Here is a 22,781-nt window from a genome sequence, read left to right as displayed (position 1 = left end):
TAGGGTGACAGCAAATGTGAAAAATTGAGACGGGGATGGGAGGTAATAGGAGCCTATATAAGAAAAAGACTGTCCCTATAAAATCAGGACATCTGGTCACCCTCGATTTTCCTCAGATTAATCCTAGGGTGTCTCTCAATCCAATGTATGAATCAGTTATGCATAGTAGGCCATTTAATCCAAGGAAATTATCTTCTGAGGTCATAGTGGCATGTCATGTTTACTAGAACGATGTACTACTTCAGCCAAAGGCTAGATTTCTAATGGGTCCATATATTGGATAATAATTTAAGAACTGTATGTGCCTCCTGGAATGTTTTAACAAGGCGGTTTTCTTACTTGCATATTAACCAAATTTAATGCTTTTTTGAGTTTACCTTTTCATCTCCAGAAATGCAGGGCTCTTAAATTTCAGTGTCCAAGGTCAAATTCATGATGTTAAATTTCTCTCCATGCTACAACTGTACACAAAAGGGCAAAAGGCTTAGCACAATTGCATCATTAAGTCTGTAAGTTCAAAAGTCGTATATTTTCCCCAAGTTTCAGGTTTCTCCTGCAGCATTAACCAATTTACATTGCACAGCCACTATATTTGATAGTATACTTTAATAATAAAGAGTAATTTATTAAGGTTTACAAGAGACAGAAGAACTGAAAATTCTAGGTGTGTGCAACATGGATGGCTTAATATTGCTGGAGCATTGATCTCACAACCTTAATGTAGCATAAGAGCTAGATTTGTTCCTTTTCTCAAAATGTATTTTTAATTACATCCTATCCATACATCTTACACAAATAAATATAATAATATTCATTTCCAGCTGATATGGAGCTTGTGTATTAATACTGGACTAGCTTTTCTTAAAGAGGAAGACGATCTAGAAGCAATCAGCTAAGATACCAAACAAGCTCCACGGTTAGACCTTGCAAGTTCTTTGAGTGAAAAAATGTTCATTTCGAATCAGATCTTTTGCCCCCCTCCTTGTGTTGATTTTAGTGGGAAGAGTAAGATACTACTCAACATGAGCAATGGTGGCCAACTCTAATCTTAAATTTACCTGTACACATATGTAGCACCTAGAAGTATTTCTGTTAGCTCAGTCCTGCACCTTTAAAGTCAATGACTGTGTTTTCTGTGGCTTCAGTAGATCTAAAGCCCATTGAAATCAATGGACGTCTTTCACTTAATTTAAGTAGACTTTAGATCGGGCACCTAATTCTCCAAAGCATTTAAGTGTGTGTCTAAAGCCCATTAAAGAAGGAAAACACTTAATATGACGAGCGTCGTCAATATCCCTTTTGCTGTTTTAATAGCATTGCAGTCTTGATTACAGGAGCTATCATTGTCTTGCCAAACTCTGCTTTATTGTTCTAACATAACACATGCACATACTTATGTCACTACTCTCAATCATACTGTAGTCTTTTTTCCACTGACGACTATAATGCTTAACAATTTAAAGGCACTGCTTTTACTTTTATGCATAATATTAGGCTGCAGTGTATGGATTGTACTTGCTCATTGTTTGTGGGGAATGTCCATAATGCGGGTGAAGTAGATCACGTGATTTGATTGTCTAATAAAAAAACACAAGCTACAGTTAATGACTGTTCAAGCCAGAGAGTTCCCCTCTTCAAATGTATACAAGTTACATTGACAACCTGATGCAAAGCTCAGTGAAATCACTTGGATCTTTCCATTGACTTCAGTAGGTTTGGATCAGATCTTAATAATCTGATTTACATTAGGTGAGCTAAGTTAACTTACTAGTTTTAAAAGTACATTGAAGATATGACGTAAGATTTTACATTATGTGACAGAATGCCAGGAGTTTATGCCAGAAGAGATGTCAAAAATATTTTTATTTTTCCCCATGAAGGTTTTCCATTATCAATACAATTAATTTCAAATCTTTTGTTATAAATGTAAATAGATATATGCATATAGATATTAGGTATGTATACATGTGCATATGCATAGATACACACACACACAGGGTTATATTGATTCAGTTGGATAGTGTGAAAGCAAAAAAATAGGTTGAAATAGAAGAAAGTGATCCATACTTTTGCATTTATCTTCTTTGGATTTCAGATTGATAAAAGCTGTCCAGCTGGGCCTTTTTCTATTTTCTAACATATGTTCCTAATCCTTTTGAAATTCTCTCATGGTTCGGTTTGAGATTTGGGCTGAGCTTCTGACTGGTCCTGAATTTGATTCAGTTAGGTTCACCCTTTCCCTTTGACCTGAGCTAGGTTTCCTCTGACTCCGTGGGAGCAGACAGGTGAGAGAAATTCCACATAATTCTGCTTACTGAGTGTTCCCTTCATCCCTCCATTGGCTCGGAGAATCTTGAGGGAAGGTGTAGAAGCCAGGACCTTCTGTATAGAGGCGCTGTGCTTTCGCATTGGCTCTCAAGTCCTTTCGCTCGGCTCACTCCTTCGCAGCACTTTTCCAATGGAAGCATACTGGCCAGGCTTCTCCTGCTGGGCCTTGCCCATAGGGCCTCTTTAAAGGGGTGTCCTGTTCAAAGTGAGAAACTCTGTCGACTCCAGGAATAATGCCGTACCATGGCTGCTTCTTACATAGACACAACTGAAAATGTTGGGCAAAGGGACTCAAAGCAATGAGGTCAAACAACTGCGCTTCCCCCAAAGGTGCCATTTAATCAAAGCCAATCAGTCCACATTTTCTAGGTTTCACGATGAAGCTTCAGTTGACTTTTTGGAGAGCACACCATTGAAGGGAAAGGGTTTGTTCTCTAGTTAGTGTACACGCAAACTCCTGCAAACAGGAGTGGCACAAGCACATTGAGGAGACCACCAGCCCTCCATAGCCTGGGAGATTTGAGAATACAAAATGGACTCTTTGGGTTAGGTTCAGTCAGAAGGAAGGGACTGCAAGTCTGGCTGAGCCTTATGCCAACTGCGAAAGGCCTGGAAGAGGCTCCTTATTCCCTCTCCCATATTGGGCACTCACATAAAGACCAGGCAGAATGTAGCAGGAAAGCTTTGACTCAGCAAAGCACTAAAGCATGTGCTTAATGTCATTCTTATTCAGGAAAACACGTAAGCACACACTTAACTTTAAAGCACATGTTGAAATCCCATTGAGGTCAATGGGAAGTTACTGAATTCAATGGGACTTAAGGATGTGCTTCAGTGCTGTGCTAAATAGGGATGAGTTTAATATATGCTTAAGTTAAGCATGTGCTTAAGTGCTTTGCTGAATCGGGGTCTCGGTGGTTAGAAAAAAGTAAAGGTACTAAATATTAAATAAACAGCTGTTCTAAAGATGGATTCAAAATATATGTGATTTGGTGGAGCTAGAAATCTGAATTTTCTATTCAATCCATCTTGACTGGTGCTTGTAATTTCAAGAGCACTATTCTGGACCTCTCCCTATCCCAAGTAAAGTCCTTGGAAATCTGATTCAACTTTTTAAAATAAAAATCTGGAGTGTCTGATAACATCAGTGTGAACAAGTAACTTACTTTTTTGATCAAAGATGATCAGCTGTACTTGCTTTGATCATTAGTCCATGTTTCTTAAATTTCAGTCAGGATTTAATGTAAAAGGAATAAACCCTATGTTTGGGGAAACTAACAAGGCAAAAGGAAAAAGGTAAATAAATAATTGGGCCAATATTACTGATTGTGGGGTGCCTCTGTGTTGGGGTGACGAAGCTGAGACACTGTAAAGGGACCTGGTCAGAAAGTGCTCAGGAACCATCCTCTGAAAATCAGGCCTCTTTAAGATGACCAAGGCTGGGCTCTAAACCAATGATTATTTTCCCAGAAAGGAAGGATTTAAGCAGGAATTTCTTCAAGGTGAAGACGCAAGTGATCCTCAATTATTTTAATACTTACTAAATGTTTTGCATGTAAAACTGAAATAAGCATAAAAAGCTTTTAAAAATGGCCCATGATTCTGCTACGTCCTATACAAACAAGCCCCTGATCCTTACCACTTGCATTTATCACTAGGAGAAAAACTATGGTGACTAAAGCAAGGCAGATTGCCTTATGGCATGAATGTTTGCATTGGAGGTAGCACAAGACGTTGTAAAATGTAAATCTTGTGCTCTTAAATTTACCCGTGTTTTCACAGAACTGCATCTGTGACTGTGCAGCACTACAAAAATTTCCTGCGAATGTGCTAATAGGCCTTATGAGAATGTTCTATAACCATCCATCTGTCACTTTTTAACAGGCCTGATTGGCAAGCACTTGTAACAACTGACATCTGTTCTTGCTTATTGATATGTAGATTTATGGTAATTGCCATGAACAATAAGATACGAAATTACCTAAGGTGAACATTAAATTAAATTTTCATGCCCCTATCCTTATAAATAATTTTTTTTAAAAATCTTAAGTTTCAAGCAGGCATATTGTGCATCTGTTTTGTACATAATTTAATTGTGTTTTTTTTTAATTTGCCAAGTAACAAAATGAAAGTTGTGTTCCTTGTAGTTCTGACTGTTTGCCAGGCTGATGGCACATTGGTAAATACACATTATTAAAAATGGAATCAAATTGTAATGTGGTTCTAGCGCTTTATAAATCATTTTGCTTTAATTCCCAACATTTTCTCCATCATGAAGATGAAGAGTTCTTTCTTTCCGAGGAGTTCTCTCCCTGCAGGTGGAATTTCACTCTTTTTTTTTTTTTTTTTAACATGCCTATGAGGCTGTTCTTCAGTGTTAAGCAGTTTGCATTTCTTCAGCGAGAGGTACAGTTGCTGAGCATGCAGCAGTTTCAAATAAAAAGAATCGAATCACTTTCTCTCTAAGTTTGTTCCGGTGTTTGAGGCTGTTTTTAAAAACCTGTGTGATGTGAAAAGTATGGACTGCGGGAAGGGAGACCATGTGAAAGGATAGTGTGTGCCAGGCAGCAGACTAATCCCCAAAACTATACATTGGTTAGAGGTTAATTGAGCCGGAATCTACTTCTACTGTGTGACCAAATCGGCTGTTGGATCTGCGCATCAACAGTACTTGGTTCCATCTTCTGAGTTTGTTCTAGCAAGCTGTCATGTTGACACATTTCACATAAAGGAAAAAAGCCAATAAACAGGGAGCAGCAGTGATGATAAAACATCTGGAGGAAGTGAAATATAGTAATGATGAGGATAGATTATTTGTGTATTTTAGCCGACAGCCTTTGGGATGGGAGTGAGGAGATACGCCTATAGATTTCATCAGTTCTACAGCACCCTGGGCACTGGGTGTGTTCTCAGCCTGTTATTAATATTCACACTCTTGAGTTCCACTCGGTTCGATTCTTTGGTTTTTTCTCTGATGCATGATGACAACAACAAATGGATCTTTTCTGGAGGCCCCATAGCTGACACCACATAACATCTGAAGAGCTGGTTTGTGGCCAGTGTGTTGTAGTCACTTTTCCAGTGACACATGCAGGGTGGGGAGAGGACTTCTTTGATATATGTTTCTTGCTTCTTAATATTCTTTTGGGTTTGAAAAATCTTCTGCTAGTGGAGGAGATCGCCCTTTGCTTCCACAGGAAGCTAGTCTATCTGCTTCTTTGTGCTATAAAAAGGTTTTGTGAGATGGAGAGATATGGGCATTCATTTTGCCTCCACCTGGGTGCTAGACTGGCTCCCCAGGCTCAGGCGAGCTGTTACTTTTGGTGCTGCTGATTAGCCTTGTTTCTAATTCTTTGTGTTTTGTTTTCCTCAAGCACAGCATGTCTCTCAGCAATCATAGCCTTGCACCCGGGTAGCTCTTCATTGGCCACAAAATAGAAAGCAATTGTGAATTGTTTACAATTCTTTTTGCTTACAAAACGAATTTCAGAGAAATCTGCCTGCATGTTGGGGAAATTGGTGGGATTCCACCAGTCAGAAGCTATCTCCTAAAATACTTTTCAGCATTGCTGTATGCATCTTTGTTCACCGCTATTTGGCAGTCTAAATTGTGAACTGTTTAAAAGTACCACGAGGAAGCATCACCACACACAAAATGTAATTCAAATGCAATCTCCTTCTGATCACCAGCCAGTCCAGTGGAGAGAGAGGCAACCAAGACATGCTGCTTTATTGCGTATTTCTACCAGCCAGACACAGAATGGCATTAACTGTGGCCTCCGTGAAGATTTGCATTGTTTACTGAAGTCTTGGGGTTGAGCTGTGTAGACTTCTAGTGGACCTGAAACTTTATGAAGGGCACACTGGGGCCAAAGAGCAATCCAGAATGAAACCTGAGCCCACATCCCATCCTTCAAAATGTTTCCCACGCTTGCAAAGAGATGGAGTCAATAAACTAATAGGTCTCCTCTGTCTCTAAATTTGGTGATCCACTGGCTGAACTATTCTGGAGGCTCTCCGTGTAAATCAGAATTGTAGAAAGTACTTTACACATCCAGTCTCATTTAGTGGCAGATTGTGGGTGGCCTATATGAGTTCACAAGTGTGTGAACAAGAGGATTCTAGGAGCTTCTCTCTCTCTTTCCTCCCCTACTTTTGTGCCCCTGGATAAGGGCCAGGCACAATCTTTACCCTTGTGCTTCCTGAGAGCTAGGAGATGAGGGCCTCTAATGTCAGAAACTCTGGAAGATGGGGAGGGGCCACAGCCAGCTTCTCTCTCCATACCAGACAGCACAACTTGTTTGTTGCAGGCTGTAAAAAACCATAAGCAGTGGCCCTGCTCTCCAAGAGGACTTGCACCTGCCTCCAGCAGGGACAACGTACCTCCCAATTCATCCCTTCACTATCATTGCTGCAGTTGATGAGCAAGTATTCAGCTATGGATATTGTCCTAAAAAGATATACATAGAAATTTCAGATTATTTAGTGATGGACAAGCTCTTAAAGGCATGGATCAGCATAAACAAATGTGAAGCTTCCCCAAGCATCCTCACTTAACCAAACCTATGCATTGAAAAGTACCTAGCCAAACCACTTTGTGTTGGAAAGCTCACAAGAGACATCTCTCATAAGAAATTTCCATTATTCCCTAGGTTTAGCCTCTTAGGAAACACTACTTGGTATACTTTAGTATTTCCTTGTCCTATCCCATCTGAAATGAAGAAGTTCAAGGCTCAACCTTTTCAAAAAGTTCACCAAATTCTTTCATGCTTCAAAAGAAGACTTGGTTGAAGAAGAGTTGTGTTTCAGGCTGTTTATTTTTTTTCAGACAGGTTTGCCCGTCCCTAATCCTTTGGTAATTGTAAAGTTTCCATGTAATTAAACTACAGAGTTTTTAAAGTATTTTTGTAAAGCACTTTGAAAGTGATGAGTGCTGTGTATAATCATGATAAAGCTCTAGCTTAAAAAGCTGAGCAAACTCAATGACGACCTGTGATTACAGGATACAGTAGTTACACCTAATTACCTTGGTTATTAGTCCCTTGTAATTAGAGTAGTTATCTGTTTTATTGTGCCTTGTAAACTATTATAGGTGATAGGGTTTGAGACAAACCTTATGGTTTATATAGTTCTTAAATTCTATGAGTAGTCATGAGAGAGGTTTTCCTCTGTTAGTCCCTCAAAGTGTATGATGTTGGTCCCAGACTCCTCTAAGTGATGGATCTTCAGCCATATTACCGGTAAGATCATCCATCACCTACTTCTTTTCAATAATGGCTCTACCAAAAAAAAAAAAAAAGTGCTTGACACCCACAACTGGGGACAATTTTCAGAAGAGCTCCGTTCTCAGTTAGACACCTCAATAAAGTGACCAGATTTTCAGAAGTTCTCAGCGTTTAGCGGCTCTGATGGTAGAACAATGGAAACTTCTGAGTGCTGAGCCTTTCTATGAGATTGGTTTCTAATGTCTAACCTAATTCTGTCCTGTGTTAGTTTCAAGCTATTGCTGCTCTTTATTATGCCACCTGCTCTCCGTCTCTGTAAAATATCCCTCCTGCTCTTTTATTTTATTAGCTCTCAAATACTCATAGAGTGTTATGATAGTCCCTCTTCTCATTTTCTCCAAGTCCATATTAAGTTCTCCTGCTCATATGGTCATAGCTTAATTACTTTGACATTCTCATTTGGATTTCCTCTAATTTATCAATGTCCTTTTCATATGGCATATGCAGAACACCTGCGTGTGGCCAAACCAAGGTGCGGGAAAGAGGCATTATTTCTTTCTTTGTCCTACAAATGATGCCTATGTATATAGCTGTGATGCCCATATATATACACACTTGGTACACCATTTTCATCTTTGAGCAGCTGCATCACATTGAGATTTCAAGTTCTTTGTCACATTGTTGTTCTTTAATCATTTTTCTTCCATTTTGCATGAGTGTTGTTTAGTATTTGTCTGTCAACAGATGTTTCATTTCATATTTATCTAAGTTAAATTCCATGTTTTATAAATTTTCCCCTCCCTTGAAGGTCTTTACATCATTCTGAAATGTAGATGTATCCTTCACTACATCTCATAAAGTATTGAATAAACTAACAAGTGGTTTTGGGAACCTGGATGGCTTACATGATACAAAATGTTCTGCCTGGAGGTCCCCAGTTCAAATCTGGCCCCAAATGATAGTGACTGAAAATCATTACTGTCTGATATCTGTTTCGTGCTGAATTTGAAATGAATTTGATGGTCTCGATTCAGTTCCAAATAGACAGAAGGAATTTCCGGCAAAAATTGCTCTCACAATTGGCTGTTATTGTGCGGTAGACTAAGTAGAGAAGTGAAGAGGGGACCTGGGGATTGAACTTGATAAGATCCAAGTACCTCCCAAGCAATAACTAATTTACCTTCTCTCCACCTGCATGAGGTCAGGAAGTATTATTATCCCCATGTTTCACCCAGAGAGATTAAGTGACTTGTCACACCACAACTCTTTGACGGAGATGGGAACTGAACACAAATTTCCTGAGTTGTAAGACCGTGCTGTAACAACAAAACCATCCACCCTCTTACCTGTAAGATACGAGGCGTGTTGGCTGGCACCAGTGTGGGGTAGCTTATTCTGCCCAGGCTCTTCTGGGAATGAAAGGAGAGTTTAAGTCACTGGTTAGACTGTCAATCCGGCAACCTTTACAAGTCTTATATTCCTTTACAATAAATACAACTTTTAAATCTCTTCATTAACCCTATTGCTGAAGCTGCCTTTTGTTCTCTGCGCAGGCATGAATGCTTTACAGTTACAGAATTTGGCAACCTTAGCAGCTGCAGCAGCCGCCGCCCAAACCTCAGCTACCACCACCAATGCAAATCCTCTCTCCACAACGACTGGTGCTCTGGGAGCCCTCACAAGTCCCGGTAAGAGTAGTTTACTTTCCATTCAGATTCTGCATTAAAGACAGGAAGGAGAGCCTCAGAATGGTGATCCTCTATCTGTTTATCACCTCCAAAAGCAACGAACTTGCACATGAAAAGCGTGGAGGCTTTTTTTTTTTTTAATTGAGTAGAATTTTTTAATTAAAAATGTGTGTTTAAGCAGCTAAGTAAGGCCTGGATTTTGCAAGTTGTTCCATGCGGGCACAGGGGTCTGCTCTGCCAAGCTCGCTGCAGGATTAGGGGCAACATTGCAGTCTTACAACACCCAGAAGGCACAAGAAAACTCTAGCTGCATGAGGAACTCAGTGAGGTTTAACTTTTCAAAAAGAATCCAGAACATGAGCCAAGACCTCTCATGCTAGAAAAAAAGACAAACTAAATTTGTTTCCTCTTTTTTTTCCCCCCCTTGCCTTTTCTTTTTCTTCCTATGGTGCCTTCAGAGATTGCTCCTGCTGGTAACTGAGAGGCGATTATGGAAGTAAGACCAGATGCATAGTGAAAATCTTGCCAGATTCTGATCTCCGTTACACTGGTGTAAATCCAGTATACAATAACTCCTCATCATCTCCAAAGCCAGTGGAGGGTAGAGTTATTTACATTGGTGTAACTGAGCTGAGAATCTGCCCCCTTATCTGTGTTTATGGCAGGTCTAAAAACATTCATATCATTTTGGATGCCACTAAAGAACATTTCTGTTTAATCTTGTTTCTAAGTATATTCATCCCTCATGATAAAATAAGCTGTGGCAGAAGGTTTGAGCTCAACCGCAAGGGAGGCAATCTTTGACATATGTTATAGGCAGAGATTGTAACACCACCTATTATTATTAACACTTCCATTATAAGACTCTGTTTTCAGTGGCTTTTACCTTTTTACCAGACTGTTGGACTGAATTTTTCCATGCCTGGTGTCTGCCTCAGGCTGAATGTGTTAGGAACGTTTCAGAGACAATGGTGCAGCCATTTCCAAGGATGAAGCTAGGGGGAAGTACTTCATTTTGCAATGTTAAAAAAAAAAAATAATTCTGCAGTCTTTCCTTTGGGAAGCTCTAGAACACTAGGCTTTGGAGTGGGGACTCGAAATTTGTCAGGGATGAGGCCTATGTGTCAGAGATGTGTCTTTTTCTGTTTCTCTGGAAATCTGCCCAAATTTGGTCAAGTTTAAGTGTTCAAAAAAACCTCAGTTCAGACATGCCCAGTAGCGACTTGTTAGGGTATGTTTAATCACTTGAGCTGGAGGTATAGCTCAGATAGAAGTCTGCATGCTAGCTTTGCTCGAGCTAGCGCACTAAAAATAGAAATGTAGCCGTGTTGGCACAAGTGGGGGGATGGACTAGTCGCCCGAGTAAGCACCTAGGATCCAAGGCGGGATTGTACTCAGGGAAGCTAACCCCTCCTGCTGCCTATGCTGGCTACACTTCTGCACTTGATCACAGCTAATGCACTCATGTCTACCCAAGCTGTAAATTACATCTCCAGCATAAGTATAGACATGTACCCTTAGTGCCTAGCAGCTAAAATCTCTGAAGATTCCATCCTCCCTGAGCATGCTCCATCCCCATACAGCTCCTAGTGCTCATCGGACTGCAAATATACCATTCCCAAAAAGCAACAGAGCAGGATCCAACCCAGGGGCTATGGGGCTTAGAAAGACTTTCTCTTGAATTACTGCTTCCCAGCCAGGATGGGGCTGGGCATCAGAACTGACAGCAGAAAGCCTGTCTCTTCTGTGCTCTCGATGACACCCCTGCTGGAGCCCAGGCAGTGTGGAGGAGGAAGGTGCCTCACTCAATTGCAGAGGAGGCAGGAGCTAGACGGGGGGAAGAGGGCTGGTGAGACCGGGACTATGGTGAAAGAGAGAGAAAACGTGACTTGAAGTTTGGGGGGAGACTGGGACTGATTGGGCAAGGAAACTGGGACTGGGAATGAGTGGAGATGAGTAGACACATCTGACCAGGAGCTAAGATGAGAAGGACAACAGGGACCAGCTAGATAAAGAGACTGGGACAAGGAGCCTGACACAGGGGAGACTGGGACAGAGACTGGGGCGTGGAGAGGGGAAATTAAGACTGGGAGCCAGTGGGGATGGGGAAAAAGAGGGCAAGGGAGATTGATGCTGTGGGGAAGGCAGAGAGAGATTGGACAAGGAGTTGGTGTGGGGAGGCAAGGAAACTGGGAGTGGGAAAGGATAGATACTGGAAGGGTAGGGAGACTGGGACTCAAATGGGGACCTTAGAGGGGGAGACTGGGTAGGCGAGGAGAATGGGCCTGGGCCTGGGACGAGGAGCCAAGGGGTGGGAAGACACAGGACTGGGACAGAGACAGGTTAGAGGGGATGGGAAAGAAGGGGTCAAGCTTAGGGGAACTGACAGAAGGGTCTGTGATGACTACCGGAACACACACTCCTCCTGGCATGGCACCCAAGATTCCTGAATCTCACTATTCTTTCTGCTGTCATCAAATCTGTGAAATCCACTGGCAAAGTGTGTGTCTCACACTGCTGTCAGAAACTCTGTTAGCTCAGTTGGTAGACATCTGGACAGTAGATCTAAAGGTTCCAACCCTGCTGATGGCCCATGTTGGCAACTGTATGATGCCACATGATACAATTTCTGGTGTTTTTCAGTTTGCTCTTTTAAAAACCTAGGAATTAACAAACAAAACACTATGTTAAAAGAACATTAAGGTTGCAAAGTCAAGCACGCAAAAGCTAGGAAATTCCATACTGAGGACCCTTGCCTTATTTGTTGCAGAACTTGGAAGTTGTGTAGTGCATGAGGCAGGGGACTGCATGAAGAGGAAGGACAGTCTCATGGTTAGGGCAGTTGAATGCTGCCCTGGAGAACTGGATTCTATCCCTGCCCTGCCAAACTACGTGATGCTGGGCAAGTCACTTAACCAAACTTTTCACAGGAGGTCACTATTTGTATTTTCATCGTGTTCTGGGTGCTCAACTTGAGACCCTGGAGTATGACTTGCACAAGTGCTGAGCACTCACAGGTGCAACTGAAGTCAATAGGATCTGTGCTTTGAAAAGATAAAATGTTATATAATGCCAAGGATCTGAAAAATCATGTTATAGGCATCTCAAATAAGCACCCACAATTAGTGGATACTTTTGACATTAATTTCTCTGTACATCAGTTCTCCATCTGTAAAATGGGGATAATACCACCCTTCAACATGGGCTTTGTGAACCTACATTAATTAACGTTTGTGAAGCACTCAGATACTATCCTGATGAGTGCCATAGAAAATTCAATGAGAAAATGAATAGTTCTGAATTTAGAGCAGGGTTTGAATAGTGTGCAGTAAATAAGGAATGAGGCCACACAGTGAACAATGAGGAGAAAATAAAATATTCAATAGCTGCTCTTTCAGTAAGCACCATTCATCCTGTGCACTGAATGAGACAGGGCTCCTCTGGAAAAAATAGTGTGATAATATACTAAAGACTCTATTATCATGCGTATGTACAAAGGGGCTGAATTAAGGTTGCAGAGGCAACCTTTATTCTATAATGACTCTCCATGAGGTCTGTGGTACAAACAGCTGTCTTGAGGATTCTATACACTATAGATTTTGGAGATGAAAAAGACTCCTCAGATCAACTAGTCCAACTTCTGCAAACATAGGATTGTTCTAAAGGGCATTTCCAAGTGTTGCTTAACCTGAATAACTCCAGATATGGGAATATTTACACTTCCCTTCTAATATTATTTAATGGCCTAATTAACCTTATTGTTAGAAAATGTTTTCTGGTATCCAGCCTAATTATTTGCTTGCATCCCACTTTTCCATTAGCCACTTTAAATGGTTCTTTTCCACACAATCAGAGCATTTTAAAAGTTAGGGATGGCCTATTTGGCTATCTAGCCCATATTGCTACCAAAGGATTGTTCACTACTGTATGTTTTTTGCTGTGTTGGGAAGACTAGCTTTGAATGTCTGAATATATCCAGGCTTCTACTCGTATCTTAATCATTTTTATCACCTTTTTCTGGACCCCCTCCAATGTGATTATGCCTTCATTGAACTGGGGCACTCAGCACAGCACGCAGTGTTGCAAATGTATTTAATTCAATGCTACATGAAGATAGGCTAACCTATGTAGTTGTGCTTGTGCTTCATATAATGCAGAATATATTGTGCAGTATATCACATTGTAAAATTGTATACATACATAGCTATTCAATTATATCGTAGCATCCGTGCTGAGCATCTCCTCGCATTTATCTCTCTCTGAGTCATATTGCCAGTGTTTTAGATTATATTTCCCAAAGTTATGTTGGTTTTGCATTTTTTGAGATAAAATTTCATTTTTTGATTCCTTCTGGTTTCTCTGATCTGGCAAGAAATACCTTAACTCTTCTCTACTTCCCTTGAAAAGCATGGAAGACTAAGACATTATATGGGAATGCAGGGCTCCTCTATTGAGTCAGATGCTAAAGCCCTGAATTAAGAGGCAGAGTAATTACTCCACCCAGGAAGGAGGTGAAGTTTGGACACTCCTCAGCTAGTGTAAATCAGCATAGCTCTGTTGGCTTCAGTGGAGCTCTGCCATTTTATAGTGGCTGAGCACCTAACCCAGAGACTTCCCTATGACACCTGGGGAAGCTTTGGAAGAAGCCGGAGGTGGCCTTTTATTTCACCGTAATTTCATTTATAAAGCTGAGGGTACTGTATGGACGCTGTTTGCATAATACAAAACAAACATCCCAAATATGCAATAAAACTAAATACTAATGAGCGCTAGCGCTAAGAAAACAAACTTGCACCATCCCTGAAAAGCAAAGGGCCTAACAGTGGGAACTTGCAAATCCTCCTGGGAAAATAGGTGTTTTCAGATGATGGCTGTGAATGGGATGTGCTGAGGCAGATGTTTCAGATGGGATGAGTAAATACCTCCTAGGTGGCAACACAGTATGGGGGGCAGTGGTGGCCCCCTAGTGGCAGAAACCATGATTTTCAGAAATGACTCATGATTTTGGGTGACACCTTGATGATTTTCAACAAGGGCTGAGCACCCAACTTCCCAAGTTAGGCACCCCCAAATCGTAAATCCCTTTTCAAAATCTTAGCTGGAGTTAATAGCCACAGGAAAACCATTTTCAGCTTTTGAAAGCTTACTGTGGCACTGAGTGCATATTTAATAGTCTCCTTATGCCCATACTCACTCCACAACTAACCAACCATTGTTAAAATGTCCTTCCATTTAACCTTTCTTATCTGGTTCCACATTCTTCACCCTATTACGTATTTTGTAAACCTGAACAATATCTTCATGGATTCTTCTCTGCTCTATGAAAAATACATTTAGTTCCATAAAGTCTTTTATAGTAGCACAAAGTATTTCCATTAAAACTTGAAATAGATTGGCAGAAAACTTTTGACTCTGCCTTTCAGTATTGGAGGTTTTGTTAGAGGAATGGGGGTACTTCAGATCTAGTTTTCTTTTAATTGAATTCTCCAGTTTGTCTGGTTTAGTGGGAATAAATTATATTGTCTGATTACAAAGCCCAGAGTAAGCACAAGAAGAAATGTTTGTTTTTCTAGATAATTCATTAAATCAGTAGGCCCTGATTCAGGAAAGCTCCCATATTCAGGACAGCTTCACTTTGAGTCCCATTGATGTCAAAATGCTGTCCTGAATAGGTATGTATGTACATAAATACTTTTCTGAACTAGGCCATTAATAATAGTCCAACACCACAAAAATTCAAATCCAGATTTATCCCCTATTCCTTCAAAGTTCATTTCACGCTCAGATCTAGGGTTTTGGTTCCATCCAGAAATTGGAGCTAGCAGTAAAATCTGGCGTCCTCAAAAGATGGGTGTTTCAATTTGGACTCCTCTTTAGACCTGGTCCTGTGAGGTTCAGAGTGCCCTGGACTTGCACTGAGTTCTGCAAGTGCTCAGACAGACTTGGATCCACTCAGTGCCTAATGGGGACACAGGCATAGAGATGACCCCAAACCAAAATCTTGCCTGATATTTGAGGATGCCACATTTTGCGGCTGGCCCCCAAGAAGGCTTAATAGGACTTGAAAAGTGATCAGCATGTGGCAGGACTGGACTCTCTAATACTAACTGTTGAGTTTATATGAAACGCCTCCTTTCAAAGTTCAGCCAACTATATATTTCAAAACAAAACTCTGCATTTTACTATGAACACAACCCAGTACAACTCCTAAATGGCTTTGACTCCAATCTATGAACAGTCATTCCCTTCCTTGCGCTGAACACTTTAAAGCATTCTCTCTCTTTCTAAATACTTTCTCTTAAGCTTCAGACAATATTAATCCAGAAAGGACAGAGACAATGCAATCCCCAAAACTATTAATTTTTTTATAATTGTAAATTTATATTTTCAATTTTGCATACCCATGGAAGTGTCTCCCTACAGCATTGTTAGAAATTATTTTTTAAAAGCCTTTGCTTAAAAAAACATGAAAGATTAAGCTTTCATTTTAGAAAAAAAAATCCCCTCAGGCAATAAATAGGTTCTTTTGTCTAGTGGCCTTGGGAAAAAAATTAAAATAGCTTAAATTGCCTGTGGTTATAGAGTAACAGTTTTTTGCAATTATTAGATGGTAGTGGATAAAAATGAAAGAATAAAAACCAGGTAAATGCATATTACTCTTCCGTGAGTTTCTCACGGGTCTTTAGAAGCCTCGTTTAATCATCTTTCTTGTCTTTTATTTTGATATGATAATTGTTTCTTTTATTTACTTTAATCACCCCTATTTGGTTAATGAATTGTTCACTCTTTTTTTTCCCCACTTGCTTGGAACACTTTTCTTTTTTAAACCATTGGAACTGTATCAGTGTAGAGAGGCAATATTTTATAATGGTTAAAACTTGGGACTAGAAATCAGGAATCCTGGATTCTCTTCCAGACTGTGGCTAGATCTTATAAATAGATGCACTAGCACAGTTCCCAGTGCCTGCACAAAATGCCAGTAAAGTCAGTAGGACTCCACATGGGTGCCAGGGGGTACACTAGCAAACGCATGTTCAAGAACGGGGCCTCTGCCTCCAATGCACTGTGTGACGCTTAGCTTGCCTTGATTTACCCACATGTAAACTTAGGGATAATAGAATTCACCTACCTCACATTGGTGGTGTTAGGTTTAATTAATGTTTACACAGCACTTTTAAATTCTCTGGTGAACGGTGGTATATGAGCTCCCAGTATTATATAAACTGATATTATATTCCAGCAAATACACTACAAGACGGGAACATTTAGGCTGCACACACAAGTCAGGAAATACAAAAGTACAATTTCACATACACCTTTAATTCTGCCCTCTTGCACATGTGCATCACAATACAGTTTTTAATCACATGATCCTGTACTGTTTCCTAAATATAATACAGTGTACATTTTTTTCAACAGCCGGTAGCACTGCCCTCCCAGGTGACTGCAAAGGGAAGGGAAGAGGCAGCAAAGGATAGAGCTTATTGTACCTGCATACATGCACACAATGCAATTTTCTGGTACCATGGGGGATAATGTAGCTAACTCAGAAGCTAATTGAGCGTTGCACATAAGTAGCCTTTGTATTCGATCAGATTTTCACAATTGTCCTATACTGCGATAGTAAATATGCAGTATGTTGTGTAAGAATAGTTTACTATGTACCTTGCATATAAATGACCTTCGTGGACTGTGAGTCTACACTGTAAAGTACTACAGGATGCTAGAGATATGTATCGAACATTGTAGAAAACAATTCTGTGGTGATGGAATGTTTTTGAGAAAGAGAATATGATTCTGTGGTTACAGAATATATTATAAGTGCATATGGGGCAGTTAATTAGACATGCAAAGGTAATTACCCCTCCACAAGATATTTTATAGGATTGGAATGCAGGACCTTTTCAGCCCCAAAGCACAAACCTCTACCACCTGAGCTAAGGGAGTAACTCTATTTGCTCCCAGCCATAGTAGTTTTATATGTGCACTGGCTGCCAGAGGGGAACATGACATGCACTCACTTTACGAGCATGCTATACAAACTTGACTTTGTCATTTCCTGACTTTTGAGTGCTTATCCATGCTTGCTGAAGGCCAGTTTCAGTCCTTACGGAAGTCAATGGGTAGTCTAAGATAGGTTTTTAATAAAATTTTCTAAACTGTGTTTTTGTTTTTTCTTAAAGATGCATATTTTTTCTAAAAGTAAAATCCAAAAGGTTGAACTTCTTGGCTAAACAACACTGGAATGTCTTATCCCAGATACTGTACTTTGTAAGGAGCCTCTTTATTCTGCTGGAGTTTGCAGCTTTTACAATATAAGATGAGCAGTGAATGAGGCATAGTTCCCTGAAAAACCTGTCTCATTCACTGTTCACCTATACCACACAGCTAAGCTGGCCCTGCATGCTCAGGTAACATGACTTTATCAGCCTGCATACTTGGAGCCTAGAAGGAAGTGTCTATGCAAAATATATTGTGTGTGCAAAGAATATGATTTTCAACAGGACATTACACTCAAATCAAAACCAGTTTGACTGTGCTTTTTCCATGCCAAAGTTGAACTTTCTGGTCCCATCCATTTTAAGCAGTAGAGCTGTTATAAAAATAAAATAAACTATAAAAAGCTGTAAACATTTTTAATTAGGATAGTAAATAAGTTTTATATATATATATACCCATACTCAAAATAAGCTACTTTTGGGCAGATGCCAACACTGGAAAATTTCATCCCCAAAGGAGGAAGTTTCTGAAAGTTATAAAGCAACTGAAAACAGGGGGTTAGAATAGAAATGCTTTCCCAATTTAATGAGGGCAGTTGATGCCAATCCCATTACAATTAATCTGTTCTTTCCCTTCTTAAAAGTAGGGTGGTCACTTACAGTTAGTATTTGTGGTTCATTGGTCAAAACTTATTTGCATCAACATCATCTCTGTTCACTTTTCCTTAAAGATGAAGTAAAATTATTCTTAGGACATGTATTATTTTATCTACTCAATAACATAGCACAAAGATTGCCTTTGTTAGTTAAAAGTATTCAAGTTGGGAACACAATTGTTGAAACGTTAGGCATTTTACAGAAAATTTAAGATACCTCAGCAGAGACGCAGCAAAGAATGTTCAAATAGACCTTTTTAAAAGCTCCTCTTTTTATTCACTTCAGTACAATACCTATTTCTCCAATCAGCAGTTCACGTCTGCCACAGTGACATTTTGTTATAGGCCAATGCACCCACTGTGCTGTCTATGATTTTCTTCCAGGATGATCCAAAAATAACCATACCTGTAGGTGAATATGAACCTTGGACAGTTTTCTAAAGAATGAATCAAGGTAGATGGTTCACGCTGGAACAAATCAGTTTAAATCGCAGCGGCTTTCTCTTTCACTTCAGTACCAGTTAACCAGTTATATGTCTTGGTATAGAATGAACATGATCAAGTACAATATATTGTACTATCATTTAAAAAGCTGTTCATTACATTTGGGGGAGGGAACTCACCTAGCTTAACATTCATTATTTTTAGGGCAAAAATATGATCTATCAGATAAAGTAGTTTTTAAAAGGCATGTTCTGTGCACTTATGTAACAAAAGTGCATAAATTATTACGATGTATTTTAATCTAGACTGATTTCTTTTGTAAGGTTTGGGTTGTGGCTTGTACATTTGAGAGAAACAAGATAGAAAGGAAAATCCTGATAGGGGGTATGATCTAGTGGTCAGAACATGGGACTGAGAGGCAGGAACTTCTTTGTTCTAATCCCAGCTCTGACACTGTCTTCCTTTATTTGGCCTTTTTCAAGTCATTTAATCTCTCTGCCTATCTTTACCCATATGTAAAACAAGAATAACATGTACTTGCTGATTGCGGGTTCTGGAGTCTTAGTTCTGGAGTCTTTGTGAAATGCTTTGAAGCTGAAAAGTGCCATGTAAGAGCTAAGTACTATTAGGATGGTTGTGTTGCAGCTGTTGATACACTTTGAGGCAAGTCATTATTTCACGGATAGGGAGCACTGATCCCTGGTGTAATTATTGCTATAATGAGCATTGCATAGGGTCAATTAACTTTCTATGTGTGATGCAATAATGTTAGTCATAATAATGTTACTTATTATTAATGGGAAGATTTTATTACCAAGCAGTGGATGCCCATCTTGGTTCACTCACCAAGGACTAAATTAGAGGCCTCTACAGCTGAAAGCATGCAGTGCTCAAGTTAAAGAGCAAAGACTCTATTCTTAGATATTCCATGGCTCAGAAACAGAGGTGAACACACAACATACGTTGACCAGTGGGTTACAGTGGCAAATGGGTCTTGATTTTCCTAATGTACAATAGGCCATGGCTTAAAGTAGAATTTTTGTCAGCGAAACGTTCTCTTTAATTGTGAAACCTGTGACCGAATTTTTTCACTCTTTGATGCCTAAATCCATAATTTAGGCACTTAAACAAGTGACCTGATTCTCAAAGGCTCCAAGCCACGAACAGCTCACGTTGACTTCAGTGAGATTTGTTGGCACTTAACACCTCTGGATTCAGGAGCCTACATGTAGACACCCAGGTTTGAGAATATTGGCCAAGATTTAATGTTTTTAATAGCACCACAAAAGTAGGCTACACATCTCCCAATGAAATGTGGCCTGAGGAGCTCTGAAACTAAAGCCCCCATCTTTCAAAGAGCCACCTTGAAGTCAGGATGTCCCCATCCTATCTTCCTCACCTGGGAGAATGATAGCTATGATAATGACCTGAAGGGTGAAGTGGGGACCCCATAAGAGCTGTCAAGCAATCAGCAAACCAGAATGGTCTGTTTGTAAAATATAATTGTCCCTCAAAATGTATTAGTTCCTTTGCACTTATTCCTAGAAAGTGTATTCATCTCAGATCAGGGTGTATTGCTGTAGTATTGTTACTAGGACCACAAGGAAGTTAAATTGATGAAATGCCATTGAGTGGTATGGTGAATAAAATCAACTGAACTTGCAAGTAAATAAGTTTGAGTCTGTCCTGAAACTTTAGGAAGGGTCTTTCTACAAAATTTCTTGTCTCCTTTTAGAGTGACTATTAAAATTGTATGAGGTTAGATCTAGAAAAATCTCACTCTGTTTCCTCAGGGTTACATAACTCTTCTTTACAGTAAGAAAGAGCAGGAGTGTCCTACTGTATGCATAGAACAAGATTTTAAAAATACCAGCTGCTGTAAAAAGGATAGAAATGCATTTGTATTTTTCAAAGCATAGCATTGTTCTCATTAGTCAAATATTTTTTTTAGGAATCGGAGTATAGCACTTGAACTAAACCCTGGATTAGAAGGATCTAATTCAACACAAGACATGTTTGGGTTTTTTTTTATATAGTACATTATCTTCTGCCTAAGGTATTACATCCATTGTGTTAGCACATTTCAGGTTTTACATTTTGTGGTGTGTACAGGTAACGCTATGTAATATAGTACCTTTTGGCAGTGTGTCTCTACCACACAATCTGTAATAATTTTCAGCTGTGGTCAGCCACAAGAAATTCAATATAAAAAATTAAAAAAAAGCTTATCAGTATAAGTAGCACGTAAGACACAAACCACGGCTATATTGCTGGCTTGTTCAGGTTTATTTTCTGCCAAAGAATCAAGTGCTGCTGTCACCTCGGCTACAGAAGGTGGACACTCAACCTCAGACACCATGTGCTTTGCAAGAAGCTCTGACTGAGAACAGGCTGGAGTTGCTAATTGTCATGAATTAATTTAAATCTTGATAAAACCTGCACACAGGAAGAAGTTTAATAGTAATGGTTCACCACACCAGTGCTTTCCCCACACTGCCCAGAATTGTACATTGTGCCCAAAAATATGCTTGTTGTGATCTCCTGATATTCTGTGGTATATTATGGGACAAGTTCATGAAACGTTTTTTAACCACATCCCGTTGTTTCAGTATTTAAAAAAATGCTTTGTCTGCTGTGACCTAGTGGATTGAATATGGTGCTAAGAAACCTGTTCCTGACTTTGCCACATCTATGAAATATTTATCTGCCTTCATAGGTTTGTAAGGCACATTGCTATCTCTGGAAGAGACGTGCTATGTTAAGTGCAAAGTGCTATTGCCATATTGAATTGGCACCTATACATTCTTTTACAAAATTATGTACAGTACAAGGGGAACCGGTTGTGTAATTTTACATCAAATCAAATAGTTTTCTGCAACTTTTTGTCTAGTAAAGAGATGAATGATACACACCCTGGCATGTCACTGCCCATCTCACTGCCCATCCATGCTCAATCGAGAATCCACTCCGCAATCCACAGACCACTTTTTGAAAATTTTGGCTCTAGACTCCTGGGTCCTGTTTCCAGCTCTGTTACTGAATTGCTGTTTAGCCTTAAGCAAGTCACTTCACCCCTCTGTGCTTCATTTTCCCATCTGTAAAATGGGTATAAGAGCATGTACTCACAGGATCTCACAAAATGTTAATCAGTCTTTGGAAAGCCTCCTTTGTGAGGCTTTGATTAGAGTTCCTTAGAAGAGCTATGCTAAACTCCGATAGAAATTGAGACATTCCTGCTAAAATGTCAAGACAGCTTTGAGTTGGGCTGGGAGGGTCAGCCTGAAAAAGGCCTCCTTGGTCTCCTTTGCACATGGGAGATTTGAAGCTGAGGTGGCAGCTACTACTGCTTTCCCTTCCTCCCGTCTAGGAGATGATTGTCTTGCAAGACATCCTTGGCCTCTTTCTTCCTCAAGCCTGGATCGGCCACTATGGAAGTCACTAGGCCTGGACGTGATGATGACAGGGAGGGCCTGGTATCTCTGAGTCATCCCTGAGTTGTTATTACACAGTCTCCCCTCCCTATGTTGTCACTCCACTACTTCTACGTGACGCTACTGCTCCGCTGCTCTTTGTTCCTCTTCCCATGGGGTGTCTGTCTCACTCTTTGTTCTATCCTGCGCGTGGGTAGAACACTTACATTTACTAAAATCTTGATCTTTGACATGTCAGGCAGCACTTCAGAGATCAGCGTACCAGTCTTAAGTTTTTAGTTTTCCTTTCAGCCCATCAACGGCGTGTTAATTAGACAGCCTGACAGAAAGCCAGCCTCTCTAACCCAAGAAAACCCTCTTGCCAGAAGTTGCCCCAGAACACAGAATTGAATTGGTGCGTGCCTACCTATACTCATGATACAGACTATAGCACCACCAGTTTGGATGGGAGTGAATCTTCTGATTTGCTGGAGATCACCATAAAGGGCAGACGATTTAATGCATTTGCATGCGCTAGTTAGATTAGAATACTTATGAGCCCTTTTGAAAGGCCAACTGCATCTTCCTCCAGCACAGATATTGAATATACCCCCCATTTTCCTCACCCCACCAAAAAAAATCTTCACAGGAATAAATTAAAACTTGGAGGTGTGGTTATTATCACAGAATAATTAGACCCCATGGGATAAGAGACGCTCAAAGTTTGTTAATGCCCCGGGTTGTGATTATCTAATAAAGATGATGCCTCTGACATTGCTTAATTATTCTTCCCTTTTAGAACGTTCCTTAT

At 40.1% G+C, this 22,781-nt stretch overlaps 1 protein-coding gene across 1 annotated transcript in view; it reads left to right on the top strand.

The window, feature by feature from the left end:
* CELF2 (CUGBP Elav-like family member 2) overlaps nt 1-22,781 on the top strand; it is a 317,343-nt gene that overhangs the window by 264,864 nt on the left and 29,698 nt on the right. Inside the window, 1 exon segment of the mRNA XM_043553037.1 lies at nt 9,107-9,241. Coding sequence (XP_043408972.1) covers nt 9,107-9,241 — 135 coding nt within the window.

Source organism: Chelonia mydas, chromosome 1 (genome assembly GCF_015237465.2).
Source record: "Chelonia mydas isolate rCheMyd1 chromosome 1, rCheMyd1.pri.v2, whole genome shotgun sequence".
In the NCBI taxonomy this organism is placed as follows: Eukaryota; Metazoa; Chordata; order Testudines; family Cheloniidae; genus Chelonia; species Chelonia mydas.
This window is presented reverse-complemented; position numbering and strand designations above follow the sequence as displayed.